A 23,920-nucleotide genomic window follows, 5' to 3' on the forward strand; every position below is an offset into this window, starting at 1 on the left:
ATGATTGGTTCCTACTTTTCATCTGTGGTCCACGGAGCAATTTTTGGGGGTCCTGGTCAATAACGAAGTAGCAGCTACGGGTAGACACCAATGCTATGCTATGCTATCTGAGGGTTTCGCCCTTTTGAAGAATTGTTACTGATTTAAAGTGAGTTACGAAAGCAGAATTGAGTGAATTTAATTTGAAAACTGTACAAAATATTACAAAATTATTCAAGAGTTTAAAACTAATTTTCAAACAAGTGTGCTTGGAATTTCTGACTCAAAATCATAAATTCCCGACTTTTCCCGTTTTTGCGGGTTTCGGCGAATTCCCAACTTTTTCCCGATTTCACAAATTAAGTGGGCACCCTGCAGCTATATACGCCACATATATGCCAATCGTTAGAAAATTTGAAAATCAATCTTACCTCTAAGAGGGGGTGACATTGGGTCAAACGAAACTTTAATGATGCTCAAATACAAAGAAAGGGTCAAAACAAGTGTTCAAAGGAATCGTATTGACATGCTACAATGATCCGGGTCAATAGGGGCATCTTTTGGTATGGTGGCATTAGGGTGGTCCAAATTTTAGGGTGGCTCAGAATTTTAATTTTAGCGGGATGACGAGATAGCGCTTCGGTGTCTTCAGAAAAATTAATTCAGAACCATCCTTGACAGTCATTGCCCCAAAAGTGAAAGACACCATCTTAACAACACTTAACAACTCAAGCTTATGATTTAGTGAGTTGGTGTCTTCTAGACATTTGTAGAGCTTGTCAAAACAAACATTTATATTCCAAGAAAACGAGCATGAGCATTTCTAAACCGTGTTTTGCCCATAACTTTTGATAGAATTGACCAAATTTCGTTTTTCACGAATAAGAATGTTCATTTTGATAAGATCTTCAATTGTCTAGAAGGGCCCAAAAATGTACAAAATGATCTAGTGGTTGTAAAAGAAAAAACAAGTTTTAGCTGAAATATTTCAGGAATCAACCAAAGAAATAAAATGTATTCATGAAATATTTCAGCCAACTCTTTTATTTTAATGGTCTATATTTTTCAAATGGATATTCATTTATTTCATACACAACTGTTCGTGTCTAGTCATATTTTGGAGTGTTAGACATTATGCATTCTGAGATTTTTAAAAGCTTTATTTATTTGCGCAAAGGTTTAACGTAAACTATTTTTTTAAGGAAGGACACATTTTTGAGAAAACCTTACATTTTTGTTTCTTGCGTAATTTAGTAACCTGTACCAAAATTGTCTAGTTAACATTCTTACGAAAAAATATTTCATTCATTATAATTTTTTTATGAAACTGTTTTTTAATGTTTCTTTAGCTCATTTAAATCGCAGGAAAATGTTATAAAATTAAGTAATTTGTCACAATTCAACTAATTCTCATAAATGTATTTTAGATGTTGGTGCAAGCGCTGTACGACTTTGTGGCCCAGGAGTCCGGCGAGCTGGACTTCCGGCGAGGGGACGTCATCACGGTGACGGACCGCTCGGACGAGCACTGGTGGAACGGCGAAATCGGCAACCGGAAAGGACTCTTCCCAGCAATATACGTAGCGCCCTACCATTCATAAGATATAAGTATTTTATTAATTTTTTTTTTTTTGCTATATAAATATTATATATTTTTAATGTTTAACTGAGGAAACAGAGAAAAAAACAAAACAAAAAGCGGTGAAAATCCGGTTTAAAAAATAATCAAGAGGCAGCGGTCCCAAAAAAAAGAAGGGCGGGGGATGAAAAAACGGCCCGGCGTCGCGTCGTGGCCGGCCCCCGTCCTGGGGCCAAAAATCCTGCCGGAAGCCAATAAGAAATCGAGGAACCGAACGGGGAACGAATACTGATTAATAACTGTACATTGACGATTAGGATGGAAAGTGAAAAGGGCGTAATAAGAAATTGTCCGCAAATCATATATATATATATTATACACACGGAATCAAAAGAAATCAAATTCAGGTGTTTTTATAACTAGGTTTGCCAATCAATATGTGTTGAGGTTTTTCTAGAGAACAAACAAAAAATGGAGACAAAACAAAAAACGCGATACACTCACCAGAAACACCAGAAAGCTTACCCTCTGTAGCTTACAGTTAAAGGATAAAATTGTGAAATATTTCAAAAAGGTGTATTTTTTGTTTATAGTTCTTTTATCTTTAAAAGTGCTTCTGTAATCAACTTCCCGTTTTTTGCTGTAGATGACGAATTAGTTGACAATCTATTTTTCTTTCTTCAATCTTTCATTTAAACACCCACTAAGTAGGAGCAAGATTTGACTAATTTTTAGTTTGACAGTTTAGAGCGCAATTTTTGTCATTATGTGTACTAGCTTGTAAGTGTAAACAGTCACACAAAAGAACAAACAAAAAATTGACGGTTCGAAAATGAATGGAGGAAAAATCACACACATGCAGACACAACAAACACTTACACCGTATAAAGTAGACTTTAAATTGAAGGGAATAAACGTGGTAAAACCAGTCTTGATAGTTTTGTTAAATCACCACACGAAGATGCCCCATTTTAAATTCCCGCAAAATCATAACTATGGTATAGAAACAATAATTTAAAGCCAGAAAAGGATAAACAAACAACCCCAACAACTTTTAGCCTTTTAAGTGAACCAGAGAAGATTATGAAATATCCTCAAAACGTAAAAGGGCGAGCGCAGCCCTTCGAGTGACCTCACAAGCAGGTGCTGATCATCTTTTCATCACCCGTTACAAATTTTCCTAAAGTGGCGCGAGATTTGAAAACAAAACTAGAAAGTGCCAACTTTCACCCAAGCACCGAATAACGGTAGCACTCAATGTTGGTGTCACAAAGCGCGTAGCGAAGGGGAAAGAGAGTAAAATAGTAGTTTGGGAGGAGGCACCCAGAAAAACCCAGAAATCCAATACAATTACGAAGGAAAAAAAAACGACTATTAACTATACCCAATACTAGAAGTAGCGAGAGGAATCAACAGCAAAAGAAAAAACAACACACAATTTCAGAAGAAAAAAAAAACACAAAACTTACATTAAAAGAACACACACACACACACACACATTATACAAAAACAACATCAACCGCAAACACTGCAGAAACATGAACTATGAATGCTAGTAATTAATGAGATAAATAATAACAGTAAAATGAGAAAGCAAATGGTTGTTTTGTCGTGCACAATAGAAGGAAAGAAAGCAATTGATAGAAACAAAACTTAACTCTAAAATGTTACATTCAAAACACAGATTTTTGATAAAAATTGATCAGCACTATAAAATATTCTGTATTAAATTCAATTTAACGAATTTCAGCACCAAAAGGAATCAGCATGTGCCGGTTGTTGCCTTCTTGAAGCCACTGAATGAATTTTTGATCCTAATCAAATGTGCTTCAAAATTTATATATTTCACGTTGCCACCCGGTATTCAGCCTGTTTAGTACCGCACTGCCGTTCTACGCATAATTGTCCCATGTTAAAAAAAGGACAACTAAGAAAAACGCGATTGAAATTTTTCGATTGATTTCTGTGTTTCTACGCATAATTGTCCCGTGGGTCCCTATTCGCCATCTATGTCCCTAATCACCCCGGTTAACATTTTATCACCCTTTTTTTGTAATCGTCTTGCAGGTAGGAGTAGGAATTTCGTAATCGAGAACGCCAAGGCAATGCTGTAGAGCGAATAATTTGTTTTTCTGAAACCTTAGAAAAACTTACAAAACAATGAATTGATTCAAGAGGATTTATGCTCTTGAATCAATTCAATGTTCGAATCAAGGTTAAATGCTTGGTTGATTAAAATATAACATTAAACTGTTTTATGTACCTAATCAGTGTTTTGACTACATTTCCAGATTGCGGGTCAGAATGAGCTACCATTAAAAAAAGTTATTCCGTTTATTAAATCTTTCAGTGATTCAGTGATTAGAAACGGCTAATCATTTCTATAAGGTTAGTCAAGGGAGGAAACTTCAAAAATATTAAGAACATTTTGGTAGAATAACGAAGTTTTAATATACTTTTTAATATATTAACGAAATGTCAACCATGAGTTCTCACCAACACTTGAAGCACCTTGATTTTGACAGTGCAAGCGGATTGTTGTTGTTTTCATTTATCAGCTGATTTCTTCTCACGGAACTTGTCCGGATCTTTTAGGAATCCGTTGATCAGTCATCGCAAAGAGAAAGTGCACGAGGACATGGCCACAGCAGCAACCGCTTTCGTTAAACTCCCGCCTGGAACTCCCGCCAAACCGACGTCTGCGAGAATTACCGAAATGGAAGGGGGAGGAAGGCAGCCAGAAAGCATCAGGAATTCGTGGCGAAGAGCAGAAAGACAAACCGGCCACGAAGAGAACGAATTGGCCATGGTAGACGGCTTCAGGCCAGCTCGAGGTTCAAAGCCGATTCTTTAGTTTTAAACACAATCGAATAATAAAACAATTTCATAATCATAGACCGTTCGAGGGACGGGTTGGGAGAACTGATTTGGACCTCAACACATTATCATGCTCGTTTGCCTTAGATGTCAGGGCACGTTGACTGGCTTCAACATCCATCTTCAAATTGACCGTGTCTGGTGTAAGATGTAGGGACTCTTGACACATCAGCTGGCCACGTTTGTTTGGCTAGAGCTAGCCACCGTGCCCAACCAGGTTCGATTAACGGAATTGCCACCGTCAGACAGGCACTTGCATTGGCATGAAAACACTTCAGAAAATGTCACCCTCCTTCTCCTCCTACTACTGTTGCGCTCATATGGCTGTTCCTTTGGCACTGGCATTATAGCCGTTCGGTACGGTTGGCAGAAATTCCGTCATGCCGTTCTGTACAGAACCAGCTACAACCAGCCCTCTGTCACGACGGCCATGTTTATGAAACCTAAATGTTCGACGCGAACATGAAGACAACAAAGAAGATGAAAAACGCATTTGCTGTCAAAATTTGAAAATAAACAAACCGCGTGGTAAAAAAAGGCATAATTTCAAAATGTTGAAATGATTTCCATGAAAAAATAACGAAACGGGAAGGATTTCCAAACACAAGTTCCCGAAGGACCCTATCCGCCAGAGACTATGGATAAATGCCCCGCGAAGTGGCGATGAAGACGGTTTTGCAAGTTCAAAGTTCAGATTTGTTCGAACCACTTCGCGATGAACTTCTTGTGAGTCCACAAAAGGTCGGATCGGGTCGGATTCTAAACAAGCACGCGATTCCTTCGATTCCCTGTGCAAGTCGACAGCGGGAGTGGGCCAGTCCTCGGAGAAGGTTATCGAAGGATGCTCGGAAAGACCAGCTCCGCCACAATCACCGGAATCACGGATGTTTCTGCACTTGGTCGGTTACTTCCTGCCGGAGATTGCAGCGAGATGTTCGGAAGGATCCACAGCGGGACTTGGCCAGTCCCCGGTCCAGTACTACCCGGCAAATCTTCCCGGTCAATCGGAAGCAACAGTTTTCATCTTTTTTCGTAACAGATTTGCACACACAAAAAGTTATGCTTCTTGAAGATTTGGTGTAAACAAACAGACAACACCAATACTGCTACACTCACAGAGCCCACGCAGTAGTATTAGTGAAGAGCCCACGATAAACAACGTGGGCTCTTCACTAATACTACTACGTGGGCTCTTCGAGGTTTTGGTGACTGTCAAACGTTCTAGCCATTTACAGTGGTGCCAGAGGGTTGGCTACAACGGATTCCATCTTCCGGCAATCGCATGTACTCCGGAGATGGCAAAGTTACAGCTTCCAGTTGGCGAGTTTGAACGATATGCGAGTATTTCCTGTTAGATACTTGGAACAGAGTTCAACGTTGGCCACATCCCGTTCTCGGCGTGAAGAGCCTGGGTGGGAATCGAATGGGAATCTGGCTTGTGAGACCAGCAAGCGGCAACGGTCGACCGACGACGGTCGACGGTAAACAAAAACAACAACAAAAATCTGACTTTTCTTTACGTCAGTTATGACATTTCTATTAAAGGTGTATATATTCAGGGTGGGAAAGTATTAATATAATAACGAAAGTTAATATACTTATTAATATAATAAGTAAAGTTCAAAGGAGTTTCCTGCCCCTTGATACTATCCCTTTGGGGTCAAAAATATATCGTCAGTGTACCCTCTCATTTCCCTTCTCTCTGCTTCCACCCCATTGTTTGAACTGACGACCTTTGGATTGTGAGTCCAACCGCCGCCAGCAATTCCACCGGAGTAGGCTTGGTTTGGTGTGTTGTTTGTACTTAAGGCTACCAACTCTTGCTGAGCAAAAATCCGTACGATATGACAGCATGGTATAACAAAGACTGTCAAGGAATTATTTATATTAATGAAATTAAATAAATTTGAGAAGTTTGAGAAACTGTGTCGTTTTTACAGCTAACAAATTTCACAAAATGCTATCAGAGTGCTTATGACTTGCACGTTCAAAAGTATTCATAAAATAAACCGTGATTTGAATCAAATCATTATGTTCTTCAATTTTTTTTTGTTAAACGTTTAAAAGTTTACGAAATGTCAAGTTTGCTTTTAAGAATAATATCGTTCTTAGTGTTTTCACGAACACTTTTCCAGAGTTTTATTTATTGAAAAGACAACAGTTTATAGGACCTTTGAACAAACTCTAGATTTGTTAATTCAAATGTTTTCATAAGTTTTAGAAAGCCTTTGGAAATGGATATATTTAGTAAGGAATTTCTAAAAGAACAATTCTAGAGTTTTTTTAAAGGTCCTATCAACATATGAAAGACAATCAACATATAACTATCAACATATGAAAGACAATCAAGTTTTAATTGAGGAAACCCCGGTAAACTCTCCCTTTTTAATCAAACTCACAGAAAAATAAAAATTTCTAGTTAACAAAAGCTTCGACCAAATCAAAAAGTAATTCAATGATTAACGTGAAGACTTCCATCATTGTCATTATTTTTCGTTCAAAGATATAAATTTTGCGTCGCTATCAATATTTTGACAAAATTCCTTCTACAAGTTGTTTAGAACAGTGCCCTACACATGCTGATTCCATTGGTAACGATTATCCCATTCCTTGTAATGTTATGGAAATCGTCATTAATCAATGATTGCCAACTAGGACGTCAATGACTGTGCCACAAAATTATGTAAATTTTGAAGCACATTTGATTTAGATCAAAAATTCTTTGAGTGTCTTCAAGAAACCAACAACTGGCACATGCTGATTTCTTTTGGTAGTGAAATTCGTTAAATTGAATTTAATAAAAAATATTATATAGTGATGATCAATTTTCTTCGAAAATGATCAACGGCTTCACCTTAAAAGTTGTTAAAATTCCGTACAAATCCGTATTATGCGTAAAATTCCCTACAAAAATTCCGGCCTGTTAAAAATCCGCGAAGAGGTTCGAAAATCCGTATGGTAAGGAAAAAATCCGTACAGTTGGTAGCCTTATTTGTACTTATGGCATGGAGACGACTCCTACACCTGGAATGACTTAACGGCCTAACAACCAAGGCCGGGACCGACATTTTACTTCCTCATCCGATAGAAGGTTGCAGCAGATGGGAATCGAACCCAGAATCATCCGCTTACAAAGCGGACAGCGTAACCATTCGGCCACGCACTGCCACCGACCCCACAGCTACAGATCTGAAATATAAAAATTATGGGGTTTACGAGCGGTTTTCCAGTGATGGAAGACACAAATTTTTAAGAGCGGATACAGACATCGCTCATGTATTTCAGTAAAAGAGCTCTCAAAAATCAGACTTTGAGTTCTGGGTTTCAGGCCAAAATTCAATCGAAAGAGCGCATCTAAACCTTTTTTTTTTTTTTTTTTTTTTAAATGCAGTTTATTTAGATTATTTGTTTTTCGTTTGTTTATTTTCTCTGCTAGCGTAAGGTTTTTTTTTTTTTTTAAATTGTCTTTATTTTTACGGAGATATTTTACAAAACAGCGATCTTAGCAAATGTTTAGCAGATTCCCAAAATGTTTCTTGAAAACTTCTCGAAAGTTCCATCTGATTTTTCTAATGTGGTGCTGAAAGTCCTTTACTGTTGCGTTCTTGGTATTTTTAAGATTAAAACATATTACTTCTGCTACTAGCCATAAACATGCTTTTCTTTTCATTGATGTTACTATACTCATTTGCATGATTTCTTCTGGATCTTCTACTACTAATTTCAATCTCTTGCTAATAATCTCTTCCACCCATTCCCAAACTGGCCTGGTATTTTTACAATTTTTTATCCTGTGTTCTGTACTGTCAACATTATTACAAATCTCACAAAGGTTATCTACAACTCCTCTAACTTTTAAACGAAACATTTTTGATCTATTTGGGACTAAATTATTATACACCATGTATAACGCCTCTTTAGCATAGGAACTTAAAAAATTTTTGCTAATGTTTTCCCAAATTATTTCCCATGAAAATTCTGGATTCTCACGTTCAACTTTAGGAATAGTATTTCTTTTTTGTAAAAGAAAGTTATAAAAAGATTTACAGCTATCCAAATAACTAAAATTAGACAACTCTGACGCGAGATCCAACCATGCTCGTGCGTTTCTGGTAAGAGATTTATTACGGGTTTGTGCTAACATAAAGCTATCTTTTTCATCATTAAATGCAAAAATTATATTTTTAACAAAAAGGGATTGCGCTTTTACTTCTGGATCTTCTAGTCCTAGCCCACCTTTTTCTAATGGAAGATAGAGCTGATTTCTATCTACTTTGAAAAAGTTGGTCCATATAAACCAACCACAACTTTTTCTAATGTCTGTCAAATGTTTGTTCGAGGGTGGAAATATCTGAGCAATGTACCAGATTTTGGACAAAGCGTAGGAGTTTAAAACTATGCATTTTTGAACTAGATTTAATTTTCGCTTTGAATGTTGTGCTAAAACATTTTTAAATTTTGGTATGATTGAATTATAATTACTATCTACTGTTCTAGAAAAATTCTGATAAAAAACAATTCCTAGAATTTTTAAGCTCATTTTCTTCTAACATGTGAGGGCCGGAACGACAGTTATTTAATCTCATAAAATGAGATTTCCTGACATTCAATTTTATTTTAGAAAAAATACTAAAATAATTGATAAGCTCCAGCACAGTATCAAACTCGTGATCGTTTAAAACAAAAATGTTCAAATCGTCTGCGTAAGCAATCACTTTTATGAAAGTGTTTGCTATGAAACAACCTTGAACATTGTCATATATCAAAAGAATCAGTGGTTCAATGTACAGCGCGAATAGAGCCATACTCAGAGGGCAACCTTGTCTAACAGAATTTAATATTAAAATCGTATTTGTTAAAAATCCATTGAAAAGAATTTTCGATGAAGCGTGTTTGTAAAGATTTTGTATGCATGTAATGAATTCATTTGGAAAACCGTACTTTTTGAGAACAGCCCAAAGAAAGTCATGGCTAACATTATCAAATGCTTTCTCTAAATCAAGGCTTAATATAAGACCTTTTAACCTTTTTGTTTGCTCAGCACGGAGACAGATATTGCGAATTAAACGAAGATTATATATACATGACTTCTCTGGATTACAGGCTGCCTGACCAGGTCCAATTAAATTTGGTAAAACTGCGTGTAGTCTGTTTGCTAGAATTTTACTGAAAATTTTATAATCACAGTTAAGCATACTAATTGGTCTTTTATTTGAAATGTCAGTTTGGTCTCCATTTTTGGGAACTAAGGCTATAATTCCTTCTGAAAAAACTTGGTTCCGGACATACTCCATCCCTCAAATAACTATTAAAAAGCTTAAGTAAATGATCACTCAAAACATCGAAAAAATGTTCATAGAACTCGTATGTGAGTCCATCAGGACCGGGACTCTTTTTTTTTTGGCTGATAGTTTAATAATAGTATTTAATTCATCTTTACTAATTGGTCTTATTAACATGTTGGAGTCTTGCAAGTTTAATGATTTATTGATATTATTTAATACTGGAAAATTGTTATTCAAATTATTGGAAGATTCATTTGCAAAAATTTTTGTAAAATAATTTTCAATACAAGGTTTCAGTTCTTTGTAATCTGAAGTAATACCTTTAGATGTACGAAGATGTAGTAAGTTATCAGAGTAATTTTTTTTGATACTGGATGATATTTGAAAAAGTGATAGAGTTTCTTCAGAAGCTAGAGATGTTGGAGGTATTTTCAACGAAAAGTTTTTTAAACGATCATGCTCAATTTGTAAAAGTTTGGATTTAATAAAAATCATTTCATCATAAACGTGTCGCCCATTACTTTGCTCTATAATAATCTCTTTTAAACACGCATAGTAAAAATTTTTCTCTCGATGGATTTGCTGATTCAAATGAAAACTTTCAGATTTATAAGTTTGTTTAATTTTTACTTTCACTGTTTGGTTACACCATTTGTTCAAATCTCGCGAAAACATTTCACGGGTTTCTAACTCATTTAAAACAGTTATCAACTTATTATGAATGTCTGAATTATCAATCAAACTAGGATTGATTTTCCAAAATCCTCTTCCAAATAATTTCAATGGAATTCCATCAGGAACCTGATATTTAATAAGAACGGCATGGTGATCAGAGAAAGGAACTGCTGCGGTTGACACAGACAGAACCTTGCTTAAAAAGTCTTTTGGAGCATAAAAGCGATCGAGTCTTGACATAGATATTCCACGAATGAATGTAAATTGAACTGATGTATTTTTTTCCTTTTCCACGTCGAACAAACAAACGGATTTAACCAAAGATTCAAGTCCTTTGCAAAAATTTGGAACTGTACTGTTTGAATCAGAAGAAAGTAAAATGCAATTAAAATCTCCTGCAATAATGTTAATTTTTACAGATGATAAATGTGGTATTATCGTTGAAGAAAAAAGAATATCCCTTTCTTTTTTACGATTAGTACCTGAAGCAGCATAAATATTAATAATGTTAAAGTTATCGATAGAAACAGATAGTATACGTCCGCACGATCCCATCAACACGTTACTAAACTCAATACCTTTGCGCACAAGAATGGCTGTACCAATACTATCGTTATTAAAATTAACTATAGCTGTGTGAGAATGTAAGAATCCAAAACTTTCAAAGGCTACTTCTTGTAGCAAAAGTATATCAATGTCTGTGTTAAAAATAAAATCTCTAAGTAATAGTTTCTTTGCAATACAACTAATGGAATTGATGTTGATTGTACAAATACTACGAGTAAAGACCATCTTCCGGCAAACCAATACGCACAAAAACTATACCTGACTGTCAACACCACGTGTTCTACGGGAACGCAAGTGAGGTTATGTTACGCTCACTTGCTGGCTTTAGCATCTGCTCTTGTTTCGATCGTTTTGATCACTTTTTTCGATTTTTTTGCTTTTTTTGATCGCTTACCTCCTTGTTTTTTGAATCCGTCAGCGTCTACCCCAGACCCCCCCAAACCCTCATCACCCCCCTCTGCAGTTCCCCCCTCTTCAGATCCCCCCTCTTCCGAAACCCCCCCTTCACCATCCGATGGCGGATCTGCTGGCCTCTTTGGTGCCACCTTTTCGAGGCTGGTGTCCATCGGCTCCTCCGTTTCTTTAGCTATTGCTCTGCAGAACCTTCAGAATCTCCGCCGGGGTCTTGCTGGAACCCGCCACAGAACTGCCACTTGTTGCTGGTGTTACTGCTGCGCCCTCAGCTGGAACCTTTTCTCGCTGCGGGATCGCTGCTTCGGTAACCGGAACGGTGACTTGCGGAGGTGCTGGTGTCGGTACAGACTGATTGCGTTTGCTGTTGAGAAGTTGCATCTGTGGTTTAAATGCTGGAACCTCCAGTACCGGTGGCGCAACGGGAGTCCCACGGGCGGCCACAGAACTGTAAGAACGTGGACCGCCGCTTCCCGGCGAGACTGTTACCAGTTTTGGACAGCTCGACTTCACGTGCCCTTCTTGTTTGCAATGGAAGCACCGATTTTTCAAGCCATCGTAATAAAGCCGAGCCCTGAAGTGGCCGATGAACAGGCTGGCTGGAATCTCCTTCGCCAGTTCCATGTGTACACCTCGTACGCCGTTGTACACGTTGAACTGGAAGTCCATTGGATAGCGTTCCCTCACGTGCTGCCGGATGGTTCCGTATTGTCCTAGGGCTTGGGCAATGGTCTTCTCCTCAATCTCCGGAGGGAGATTAAAAATCCTGACATATCGGAAGATCCGGCTTGCCGTGGCCAGCTGGACGAATGTCGTGGAACCGTCGTTGTACTGGAACTGGTAATGCTCCTCAAGGTTATTCAGGAACCCCGAAAAAGCAGCTTCGTCGATGAACTTGAGGTAAAAATTCCCGTCATTTTCGTCTTTGTAGACCGAGTGTAAATCCGTAGCACTAAGCTTCAACTTGTCCATGATAAACCGTAGCACGTCCATGTGCACGGGTGCTTTCGCACCGGTCTGGAACATCAGCTTCAAAGTGTTCTTTCGAACTCCGTTTTCCATAATTACTCTATTTTTCAATAGATTCCGCACAAAAAAGAAAAAAAAACTCACGTGGCTATAAAGCCAAACAGACGGCAAAAAGACTCTCACTTGGGAGCAATTGTTCGGATCGACTGCTCGCGACGACGTCTTGTCCGAGAATGAATCAGACTTTGAGTTCTGGGTTTCAGGCCAAAATTCAATCGAAAGAGCGCATCTAAACCTTCAATTTAGTAATAGATTTTTTTCCTGGGACGAATCCTCGCGGTGTACGTTTTTTTTAAAGATTTCTGAGAAAAGCGTTTTTCCAAGGTTGCACCTTAAACCTTTCTTTTGTAAGAAAGGCAAAAAATCAATTTGTGTCACTACACTGAAAATTTGTTACACTTTTTATTCAAGTGCCCAAACACAAGAATGATTGAATAAAGCCACATCATAGATCTAATTGGTCAGGGTCAGATCATGTGCGAAACACTTCGATGCGCTGTGGGAGTTTTGCTCAGTGTAGTTATTACAAGTGCAAGAAACATAGAAAAAGTTCGATCCAACTTTCATCTCAACTCAATCTCAACTCATCATATCTGGAGTGATTTTTTTGAAAAGGTCAAATAAACCAAATTTTCAGTTTTTGCTTTTTGGGTATTTTCAATACCCCTGGCTTAAGGCGGTTTCAAAAACACACAAAAAGCAAAAACTGGAAAATTGGTTTATTGGACCTTTAAAAAAAACTCCAGGTCAAAGTGTTTCTTTGAAGAAACTCGTGCTAGTTCCGCACGAGTTTCGCCACCATCTTGGAACTGAAACTGTAGCGCCGCACTCGATATTTTTCAGTTTCATGCGAGTTCCACGCACACTCACGCAGAAAAATAAGGCATATTTGAATCAACAAAACGTTTTGTTGATTTGAAAATCATATTTTTTGTTAAATCAACGCTAAACGTCAAAGCAGTTTTTTCGAAACAACAAAAGACTTGTGTGGAATCGCGAAAATCAAGGTTTGTTTCAACGCAAAATCGGCGTTGATTATATTCAACCAAAAAATTTTGATTCAGACTTCGTTCAGGCTGATTCTACAAAACTTTTTTCTTCGTGCTGAGAAATGACGTTCGATTGAAACAAAACTGGCACCGGCTCTTTAAGCGAACGTACCATTAGTTGAATCTATATTTTTGAAAACAACACCTATAATTAAAACATTGTTTGTTGATGATCCATTCCGGATAGTGTCTATTGTGGAAACGTTTTCCAAAAACTTGTCGAAAAGTTAAAACAAAATTTTGGGGTTTGCAAAATTAAAATTTCGACCAGCTATTCCGAATCCACTTACATATGCTTTTAATCTCAGTTGACCTCTTTTTATTTCGACCTATTCGACCTTACCCTCTCTCCCCGTCACGAAACGTCAGTCAGTTTGTTTTTCTTTCTTCGCCAAATAAGTCATCTGTGCGCTCTCCTGCTGGCCAAGTCAGGTACAATTTTCCACTTAATTTTGCTTTATTTGCCCAAGTTAACAACTTTACAACATTTTACGACAACTGCAGCGCTTCGTCAGCACCCAGATAACGCAGTGTAGCCGTCGACAGATTTCCTGCCGGAGGATTTTGCTCCCACTTTCTGTGCTATGGCTGACGGCAACAGTTCCGACGAGGAGTTCGGGGACGAGTGGACCCTGTACGCGACCCGGCCCGAGTGGAAGGACGTCGAACCGCTGAAGCAGGATGACGGCGAGAATCCGGTGGTCATGATCGCGTACAGCGAAAAGTTCAACGACGTGTTCTCCTATCTGCGGGCGGTCATTTCCAAGCAGGAAAAGTCGCTGCGGGCACGGATTGACGCAGGATGCGGCCAAGCTGAACGCGGCCAACTATACGGTGTGGCAGTACCGGCGGGACATTCTGAAGGCGTTGAATTGTAATTTGTACGATGAGCTGGACTACATCGAGACGGTGATCGAGGACAATCCGAAGAATTACCAGGTTTGGCACCATCGCCGGGTGATTGTCGAATGGTTGAACGATCCTTCGCGGGAGCTGGAGCTGACGGAGAACATTCTGAACATGGACGCGAAGAACTATCACGCCTGGCAGCACCGCCAGTGGGCCATCAAGAGCTATGGGTTGTTTGAGGACGAGCTGGTGTACGTGGACCGGTTGATCTCCGAGGACATGCGCAACAATTCGGCCTGGAACGAGCGGTTCTTCGTGCTGAAGCACACCGGGTTTACACCGGAAGTCCTCGAGCGCGAGATCACCTACGTAATGAACCGCATTCGGCTGATCAAGAACAACGAGAGCCCGTGGAACTTTTTGCGCGGTCTGCTCCAGCAGGGCGACGGGAAACTCGGCCAGTTTCAGGAAATTGTCGACTTTTGCGAAGATCTGTACGACTCGGGCATCCGGACGCCGTACCTGCTAGCCTTTCTGGTTGATCTGTACGAGGAGAAATACTTTGAAGCTAGGGGCGAGGCAAATCGGGAAGAATACCGGACCAAGGTGCAGGACCTGTGCGAATCGATGGCCAACCAGCACGACAAGATCCGCGCCAAGTACTGGCGATACATTGCGGAGAACTTTAGACGGAAGCTGGCGGCGGAAGAAAATCAAAATGGGCTGTAATGGGAGAGGGCCGAGAACAAAAGTGTTTACTTTTTAATAAAAACTACTTAAACTATGTCGTCTGCGTGGTACGCAGCTGGTGTGTGTAATAAAGCCATGAAACCGGAATCAAAAAATGCTGTTCGATTAATTTTGAGAAATTTCTGAAAAGTTGTGTTAAATGAATACCGATTTTCACTCACGTTTTAATTGTGTTGTGATCTTAGAATCAAATTTAAGGTGCTTATTGATTTAACAAGCAGTTTATTCAGCTTACCTTGGTAATGATCGTGTTTATCGGCTTGCCAAATTCTGAAACAAAAAACAACTTTAAAAGCAGGAAAATAATACCATCTTGAATAAGTACCGATTTTAAAGTTCTTATTGTCAACTTTTAGTATATATTTTAATAAATGACAGATTTGTTTTGCTTTGAAAAATAACTAGATTTCACTCAAAAAATCGGGAGTTAATTTTCAGATTTAATGTTTATTTTGCGATCAAGAAGTAGGATTTGCAGTGGAATTTTGGATTTTGGAGAAAAACCTTGAATTTTATTTTATTTAAAAAAAAAACATTAGATTTTATTTTATTAAAATTAAATTTTTAAATGATCATAGGTCTTTTGTGAAATATTCTCATCTACTAGATAGGAAGAATTAATAAATATGAATTCAATTTTAAGTCAGGTTTAGGGGCAATCACACCGTCTTTGCAGACTGAATACCAATATTAAACCAGCCATTATCTGTTTTTTTAATGTTGGGCATGATGCAAAAAATATTAGGTAGTTGCACATATTTTACAATGTTTATGTCGTAAAAATAATGTTTTCGTCTTCGATTTATTGAAAACTAATTATTGCTCTGGGTTTTTTAAAGGTTTAATTAACTTTTTTTTGGTATTTGTGTATTTTTGAATACTCAAGATGGTTTCAAAAACACCCAAAAACCAAAAATGTATTTTGGACTGTAAAATCAAATCCATATTGGACCCAAGGATAGTATCATATTTTTTGTATTCTATGGTCGCAACAAAAAAAAATCATATTTTTTAAATCAAATAAAATGATAGTTTCTGACATTTTTTAACAAATTGTAAAAAAACATAACTTTGTAAAATTTCCACAAATTTTCTTCTTTGCAAAATAAAAGACACTGCCTTAATTGCTAACAATTTTATTTATTTTTTATGTTTTTAAAATAGATAAGTACATTATTTGCAAATTTTATATAATTATAGAAAAACGATGGCATTTTTTTTTTTTGTAAAATTCTTAAAATAAAAAAAAATGCAAAACATATATTTCTCAAGAATTTCTCTTCATTAAAAATAAAAAAAATACGATTACCATGCCTGGTATGACTTAACGGCCTAACAACCAAGACCGGGACCGACGCTTTACTTCCTCATCCGATAGAAGGTCACTGGTATACTAAAGCCAAATGTGCCAAATACACTCAACCCCCGGTGGTTGGTAACTTTTTCGTTTGACATTTTTTTTAGTTTGTACCTCGTTGGTTTGACAAAGTCAAGCTAACGGGACTCACATCTACTATCAATCCAAACGTTTGATAGTAAGTGAGAGCTATGTATAAAGAGGGTGTCAAACTAAAAAGTGACCCCGTTCGTTTGACAACAATTTGTGTCAAACCACCAGTGTACAGCTGCCGATGACTCCAACTCCTGATTACAAAAATTTTCCGACACCAACTCGGCTCCTCGGCTTTTCGTTGTGTACAAAATCTGCACTTCTTAACAAAATTTTCACATTTTCCACGAATTTTTTATGGAAATTTTTAATTCTGTCTACAACCTTTTTTTATTATTGTGAAAACAAGACTTATAGTCGAGCTTAAAATTCGATTAAAATAAATCTAGAGTGTTTTTTTAAAAGGTCCAATAAACAAAATTTTATTTTTTTGCTTTTTGGGTGTTTTGAAAATTCCTGATTCAAGGCGATTACAAAACCACCCAAAATGTAAAACAATGTTTTTTTAAACTATTAAAACGAGTTTAAAAATAAAACCATACATTCTTCTAAGTGTTTTTTTAAATTAATTTGTGCATTTTGAATTAACCCACATTTCCCAAAATTCCGTTAGCCGTGTAGTTGACCCAATCGCCAAACCCCCTTCCTCAATCTTTTTGACGTTTCTCCGACCACGCGTCAGAAAAGCATCGCCTGATTTCGTCGATTGCGCGATTCCCCCACTTGCGACTGGCCGCGCCGCAGAAGCAAGCAAATTTTCGCCGTGATTGAACGTTCCGTTCGGGTTCCAGCGGGTAACTTTGAAAAAAACCAGTGTCCGCGGAAGCCGCCGTGTTCCGCCGTCGCGTGTGTGACGAAATTGTGTTCCTATTTGGAGGGATTCTGAAAGAAAGAAGTTTTTTTTAGTGGAAGTGAAAAAAGTGGTTCCTCCTTGAGAGGTGAAGTTCTTTCCCCGCGGAGGCCAAGTGCAATAAAAGAAAATAAACCAGGAAGAAGCCTGGTCGGTGTCGACGACGTCGGTGACGGCACTCCGTTTGGAGGTGGTGATTCAGGAAAAATCTAGAAGAAAGTAAAGTTTGTCCCGTGCGGGAACACGGCAAGGTACAGAAACCGGAAGTATTTGCAGTTTGACAAGGAGAAGGAGAAGCAGCGGCGGAAGATGAATTTCTACAAAAACAAACTGCTGCAGGCGGGCCAGCTGAAGAAGCTCGGCGAGCACAAGTATTCCTGCACCAGCGTGAGCCTGCTGGATCCGATTCTGCAGCCGTGGTGGTGCTGGCTCGTGGCCAGGGTCCCGCTCTGGCTCGCCCCGAACCTGATCACGATCGTGGGGCTGGCGGTCAACATACTGACCACGCTGATCCTAATCTAGTAAGTTGGCTTTCCTATACTTTTAATCCGGAACCGATCACGACAGAAAAGTGGCCAAGCTTGGGTGGTCCACAAACTGCCGAATAGAGCACGACGCAACAGTGGAAGAGGGGGTAATTAACGTTACATAAGTTGGTGACCTGCTAGCAATTAGCCGAAAGCACTTATCGTACTGACGGAATTTCAACGTAGTGAGAAAAACTTCTGGACCAGATCACGATCGGTTATTACGCCGGGGATCTTACCCGTGGAATTTTTGCGACCCGGCTTTGACGTCAGAAAGTGTGGCGGTCGTCGAGGGGAAGAAAAAGTTACCTTGTCTACCTTGGATTAGCGCTTGCACGCTGCTGCTGCTACTTACGGTTGTTGATGACTCACTTTGTACTCGCAGCAGCTGAGTTGGAAAGCAAGTTAGGACGTACGAGGGAATTTTGCTTGGACAGGGAGAAAAAAGTGAACTGTTGTGGGAAGTGTGACTAGTTTTGGACATAAGTGCTTGGCTAAGTGGTTTGCCGGATGTGTAGAATAAAGCTATATATTTTTGGCAGTTATTTTAAAAACCAAAATATCCCAAAGTTGGTAAAAACAACTTTGTTCACTTTGTTCTGTAGATTTTGACACTTCCGAAGATTAAATCAAAATTCGAGCCAAACATTTCATTAGGGCACAAAACCAAAACGTAAACATTCGGGATTATTCAACTATTCCATTCATTAGTACAATCCCTACATGCCCTCCAAGAATCAGATTGATAGCAAACAATTTACCATTGAAAAAATCAAAACACAAAAGGGCACATAAGGGACTATCCATAAACCACGTGGACACTTTTTTGGGAATCTCAACCCCCCCCCCCCCTTCGTTGACACGTGGTTTATGGATGGTCCCTAACAATTTTCACTCCAAAACCAAAAAAAAATGTAATATGTGCCCTTTTGTTTTTCGTTACTTTTTATTAGTTGTGGAACTTTTCGTGTTATAAAATGAACTTTTCATAAATTCTTAACATTAATTCATTTCAAAACAAAGTTTGGTTTACTTTTCACCAAGCATTTCTGAAGAAAAAAACTTCGTTGAAATACAATATTTAATACGGTCCCGCGGCTGCTGTTCAGTACTCTTTTGAAGAATTTTTATGTTTTACATACCTTATCTACACCATTCAATCGCAGAACTTCACAAATTATCAAAATTTCCACTGAATCCCTCATTATTTCTAACTATACAAAAGGGCCCATAAACATCATTCAAAACATCAATCCGGCGACAGCGCTTTAGCGCCCTTTTAATTCGCTTCGAAATTGCATTTAGAAAGGGCCCATTATGCACAGCAGTTGGAAAGCTAAAAGGGCCTAATAACGGGATTTTTTAAAATTATGATTTTTATTGCGAAAATCTACAAAAATAAAGAAGCATTAAAGCAGAGTTCAGGATAATGATGTAATTTATCGAATCGTCAGTTAAAATGCTATCAGTCAAGCTTCTTTTTTAAATAGGATTTGAAACAAGTTGCCCACTTTTTGCAAGCGATTTTCTCGAATGGCGGTTTTTGGTTTTGAGTCCTAATGAAATGTTTGGCTCGAATTGTTAACCTAATCGAAATAACAATAAATGTTTTCTGGGTCCTATTTTTTCGCTTCATTATACCATTTTATAAGATTTTTTTTTTGCTCAAATTTGCAATTTTTTTAAGTACATATATTTTTGTGATTAATGATTTGGCTTAAACTTTGTGAAACTTTTTCTATAAGCAAAGAAGTCGTTTTGAATCATGCAATCGCTCATACCAATCTTCTTTCAATTTAATGATCTCGCCACTCACAAATGACAAAGGAAATCTTCTGATCGATTTGGTTTCATCGGCAAAGTTTAGGCGAAATATTTGCAACGGCCTAAATTATAGAGTTTTTGAAAACATCACTTTTGGTGGTTAAATGTTAAAATTTGATTATTGTTCATTTTTTCTTATTTTTTTTTCTTCAACACATACATTATTTTTGTTTTTGTTTCGTTTTGTCTTTTGCCAGTGCATTGCCTGCATTAAAAAAATAAACATTTGCGTATGGCCTGATGGACATTTGGCATAATTGGTCCAAGACATCAGGGACTTTTGCCTAATGGGCATTTAACATAATGAACGTTTGGCATAACTAGTTCAAAAACCATCAGGGACATTTGGCATTATTATTACTTGCTTTTAGTTTATTTTGTTCTCGTTTTGAATTAAAATTTAGTGTTTTTTTCCTTTTTTTATATTACTTCTAAAGAATGTGTTTTTTTATTCGAAAAATCAATTATCTCTGTATTTTCTCCTATTAGATGTGTATTTTTTCTCATTTTTTAATCTTTCAAAAAAAAGGAGTTAAAAAAAGTAAAATCTCTTGATAGCTTTAAACTTTTTCCCTTATTCATAATGTTTTGCCAATTTTTTTTAAGAAATTTTCCTTTCTTTATTTAAAATTTAACCTAGAGAAGGGAAACCCCTCTAAAAGATGTACTTTCAAAATTTTCGACAATTGAGATTTTTCAATGCAATTTATATATTTTTCCCTTTTTAAAAATTTTGCAATTAAGTTTTTTAATGTGATTTCCCTTCTTTTTGAAGAAGGAAAAATTTCTTGAAGATGTACTCTTGAAACATTTCTCTTTAATTTTTGCTCTGCTATTTATTTTGCAATTGAAATGTTTATGCATTTTTATAAGGAAGGGTAAATTGTATAAAAAAACACTTAAATGAAATTAGATTTTTGAAATAAAGGTAAGGAAAATACATAAAAAATAATGCAAATGTCAAACATTTAAATAATGGAAATGTGAATCTTTCAAGAGATTTTACCTTCTATAAGTTAAATTTTAAATAAAAAAAGGGAAAATTTCATAAACAAACTCAAATTGTAAAAAATTCTAAAATGTAGCATTACATATAAACAGAGGCGACTCGTGCCCGAATGTAGTACATGTTCAATGTTATTTTTTATTCTTTATTAAAGAGTTTTTCAGCCGGAGGCTGGTTCGACTCTTTTGGATGATTTGACTTCGTGCTTGAAGTCGACCCGGTTACAATGTTGTTTTTAATAAATATTGATTATAGATCGTAGTAAATTTTTGAATCTTAATGTTAAAACATGTTTTGAAGCTTTTTTCTTTCCAATGGCCAATGGTGTGGGTCTCGTGGCGCAGGGGTAGCGGCTTCGGCTGCCGATCCCGATGATGCTATGAGACGCGGGTTCGATTCCCGCCTTATCCACTGAGCTTCTATCGGATGGTGAATTAAAACGTCGGTCCCGGTTTCTCCTGTCTCGTCAGAGGCGCTGGAGCAGAAATCCCACGTTAGAGGAAGGCCATGCCCCGGGGGGCGTAGTGCCAATAGTTTCGTTTTTTTCGGCTTTTATTTTTACGTTTTATTATTTTTATACTATTATAATTTTCTGTTTATGCAAATAATTAATTACACGTATGATTAAGACTTTTTTATCTCGTTAAAATGTATTTTTAAGACTTAATCATTAGCGTGGCGAATGTGGAAAAATAGAGCAATCGCTCTGCCATCCTTATCGAAATTCAAGGGAAGTTATTGAATATTGTACTAAATTTCAAAACTATTCATCAGGATGTTCAGAAAAAATACCACATCCTTCACAAAGGAAAACTGTTTGTTGGGCTTTTTTAGGCCCAACTAATATTGAGCTAACTTGGTTTCTATTTTAAAATTAAATTGACATTTTACTTTATACTTTTTAGAACCAGGTCGTATCGCTTTTGATCCTTTGTAAATTTTTTAGAGATTTTTTTTTTTAATTTTTATTTATTCAAATTTCTTTTCCATGTACATTCATTCAGTTAAAATATTATTGAGTGTCCAATCACAAACGATGACTTTTCACCTCAATTTTAAATAATAGCAACTTTCATTTATTCATGAAATATTGTAGCTTTCGCTATTCAGTGATTTCAAATGTAGGAGGTCCTACATGTACAAAAGGGAAAAGGGATACCTTAAAACTAACTTATAAACTATATAAAGAGCGGATCAATGCAGCTGAAGACTGCAATGATTTTTGTCGAAATGCATCAATTATCTTATTGGACATAACATCCAAAGTGTCAACTTCGGCTAATTGATGAAGTTCACTGGTGCTGAACCAGGGAGGAAGTTTCAGAATCATTTTCAGAATTTTGCTATTCTGATAACATACCTGCAGAGTACGATCCATCAAATAATTTTGAATAATTTTCACGATATAAATCGGAAAATTAAACCTTTTCAATTTCGCAATGAAACCTTTATGCCAAACACTGTCAAATGCTTTTTCTATGTCTAGAAGAGCAGCGCCAGTAGAATAGCCCTCAGATTTGTTGCTTCGAATTAAATTTGAAACTCTCAACAACTGATGAGTAGTTGAATGCCCAAGGCGAAATCCAAACTGCTCATCAGCGAAAATTGAATTTTCATTAATGTGCGTCATCATTCTATTAAGAATTATTCTTTCGAATAATTTACTAATAGATGAAAGCAAACTAATGGGCCGATAGCTTGAGGCTTCGGCAGGATTTTTATCCGGTTTCAAAATCGGAATTACTTTGGCATTTTTCCAACTACTGGGAAAATATGCCAAATCAAAACATTTGTTGAAAATTTTGACCAAGCAACTTAAAGTTGCTTCTGGTAATTTTTTAATTAAAATGTAAAAATGCCATCCTCACCAGGGGCTTTCATATTTTTAAATTTTTGATAATAGATTTTATTTCATTCAGATCCGTATTAAAAACTTCATCTGATGAAAATTCTTGTTCAACAATATTCTGAAATTCTATTGAAATTTGATTTTCAATAGGACTCAAAACATTCAAGTTGAAATTATGAGCACTCTCAAACTGCTTAGCAAGTTTTTGAGCTTTTTCCCCATTAGTCAATAGAATATTATCACCATCTTTTAAAGAAGGGATGGGTTTTTGAGGTTTCTTAAGAACCTTTGAAAGTTTCCAAAATTTAATTTGTTTAATTTGTTCGACATCTCTTGCGAACTTTTCATTTCGCAGGAGAGTGAATCTGTGGTCAATAACCTTTTGCAAATCTTTTTGAATTCGCTTCAGTGCAGGATCACGAGAACGTTGATACTGTCTTCGGCGAACATTTTTCAGACGAATCAGAAGCTGAAGATCGTCATCAATAATGGGAGAATCAAATTTGACTTGGACTTTAGGAATAGCAATATTCCTAGCATCCAAAATTGCATTAGTTAAAGATTCCAAGGCTGAATCAATATCAGCTTTGGTTTCTAAAACAAAATCATGATTTAAATTATTCTCAATATGATGCTGATACCTGTCCCAATTAGCTTTGTGGTAATTAAACACAGAACTATTGGGTCTGATAACTGCTTCATGAGAAAGTGAAAAGTTACTGGAAGGTGATCAGAATCAAAATCAGCATGAGTCACTAAAGGACCACAATACTGACTTTGATTTGTCAACACCAAATCAATTGTTGATGGATTTCTAACAGAAGAAAAGCAAGTTGGCCCATTCGGGTATAAAACCGAATAAAGACCAGAAGTGCAATCTCTGAACAGAATTTTACCATTGGAATTTACTTTTGAATTATTCCAAGATTGGTGTTTGGCATTAAAATCACCGATGATCAAAAATCGAGATCTATGCCGAGTAAGTTTATTCAAATCCCCTTTGAAATAATTTTTATTTTCCCAGTGCATTGGAAAGGCAAATATGCAGCTGCAATCATAATTTTCCCAAAAGAAGTTTCAAGTTCAATGCCCAAACTTTCAATAACTTTTAACTTAAAGTCACGTAACGTGCTATAAGTCATACTACGGTGGATAACTATTGCAACTCCACCGCCATTTCGATTCATTCGGTTATTAGTTATAACTTTATAATCTGGATCACTTTTCAAATAAGAGCCAGTTTTAAAAATGTTTCGGTTATAACAGCAACATGCACGTTATGAACTCGTAAAAAGTTGAAAAATTCATTTTCTTTCGCTTTTAAAGAGCGAGCATTAAAATTCATAATATTGATGGAATTACTT

The 23,920-nt window shown here is 37.1% G+C and overlaps 3 protein-coding genes across 4 annotated transcripts in view; all 3 read left to right on the top strand.

Annotated features, from left to right (window-relative positions):
• The window catches only part of LOC6031690 (growth factor receptor-bound protein 2), a 110,388-nt gene extending 107,232 nt beyond the window's left edge, over positions 1–3,156 (top strand). Inside the window, exon 5 of the mRNA XM_038253910.1 lies at positions 1,407–3,156. Within this exon, the coding sequence (XP_038109838.1) occupies positions 1,407–1,580 (174 nt within the window). The 3' untranslated portion in view covers positions 1,581–3,156. The remainder of the gene's footprint in view (positions 1–1,406) is intronic.
• A 10,652-nt stretch (positions 3,157–13,808) lies between these two features.
• On the top strand, positions 13,809–15,145 carry LOC6031688 (protein farnesyltransferase/geranylgeranyltransferase type-1 subunit alpha). Its single transcript, XM_001842376.2, is given in 3 exon segments — positions 13,809–13,883; positions 13,956–14,238; positions 14,240–15,145. Coding segments are annotated over 2 exon segments (993 nt in total). The 5' UTR covers positions 13,809–13,883; positions 13,956–14,035; the 3' UTR covers positions 15,030–15,145.
• A 2,029-nt stretch (positions 15,146–17,174) lies between these two features.
• Positions 17,175–23,920, top strand: part of LOC6031682 (cholinephosphotransferase 1) — a 72,098-nt gene continuing 65,352 nt past the window's right edge. The window contains exon 1 of one of the 2 annotated variants that reach the window (XM_038258138.1): positions 17,175–17,871. In XM_038258138.1, coding sequence (XP_038114066.1) covers positions 17,660–17,871 — 212 coding nt within the window. In that variant the 5' untranslated portion in view covers positions 17,175–17,659. The remainder of the gene's footprint in view (positions 17,872–23,920) is intronic. The other variant, XM_038258139.1, reaches the window with a different exon arrangement.

This window comes from Culex quinquefasciatus, chromosome 2 (assembly GCF_015732765.1).
Source record: "Culex quinquefasciatus strain JHB chromosome 2, VPISU_Cqui_1.0_pri_paternal, whole genome shotgun sequence".
Taxonomy (NCBI): Eukaryota; Metazoa; Arthropoda; class Insecta; order Diptera; family Culicidae; genus Culex; species Culex quinquefasciatus.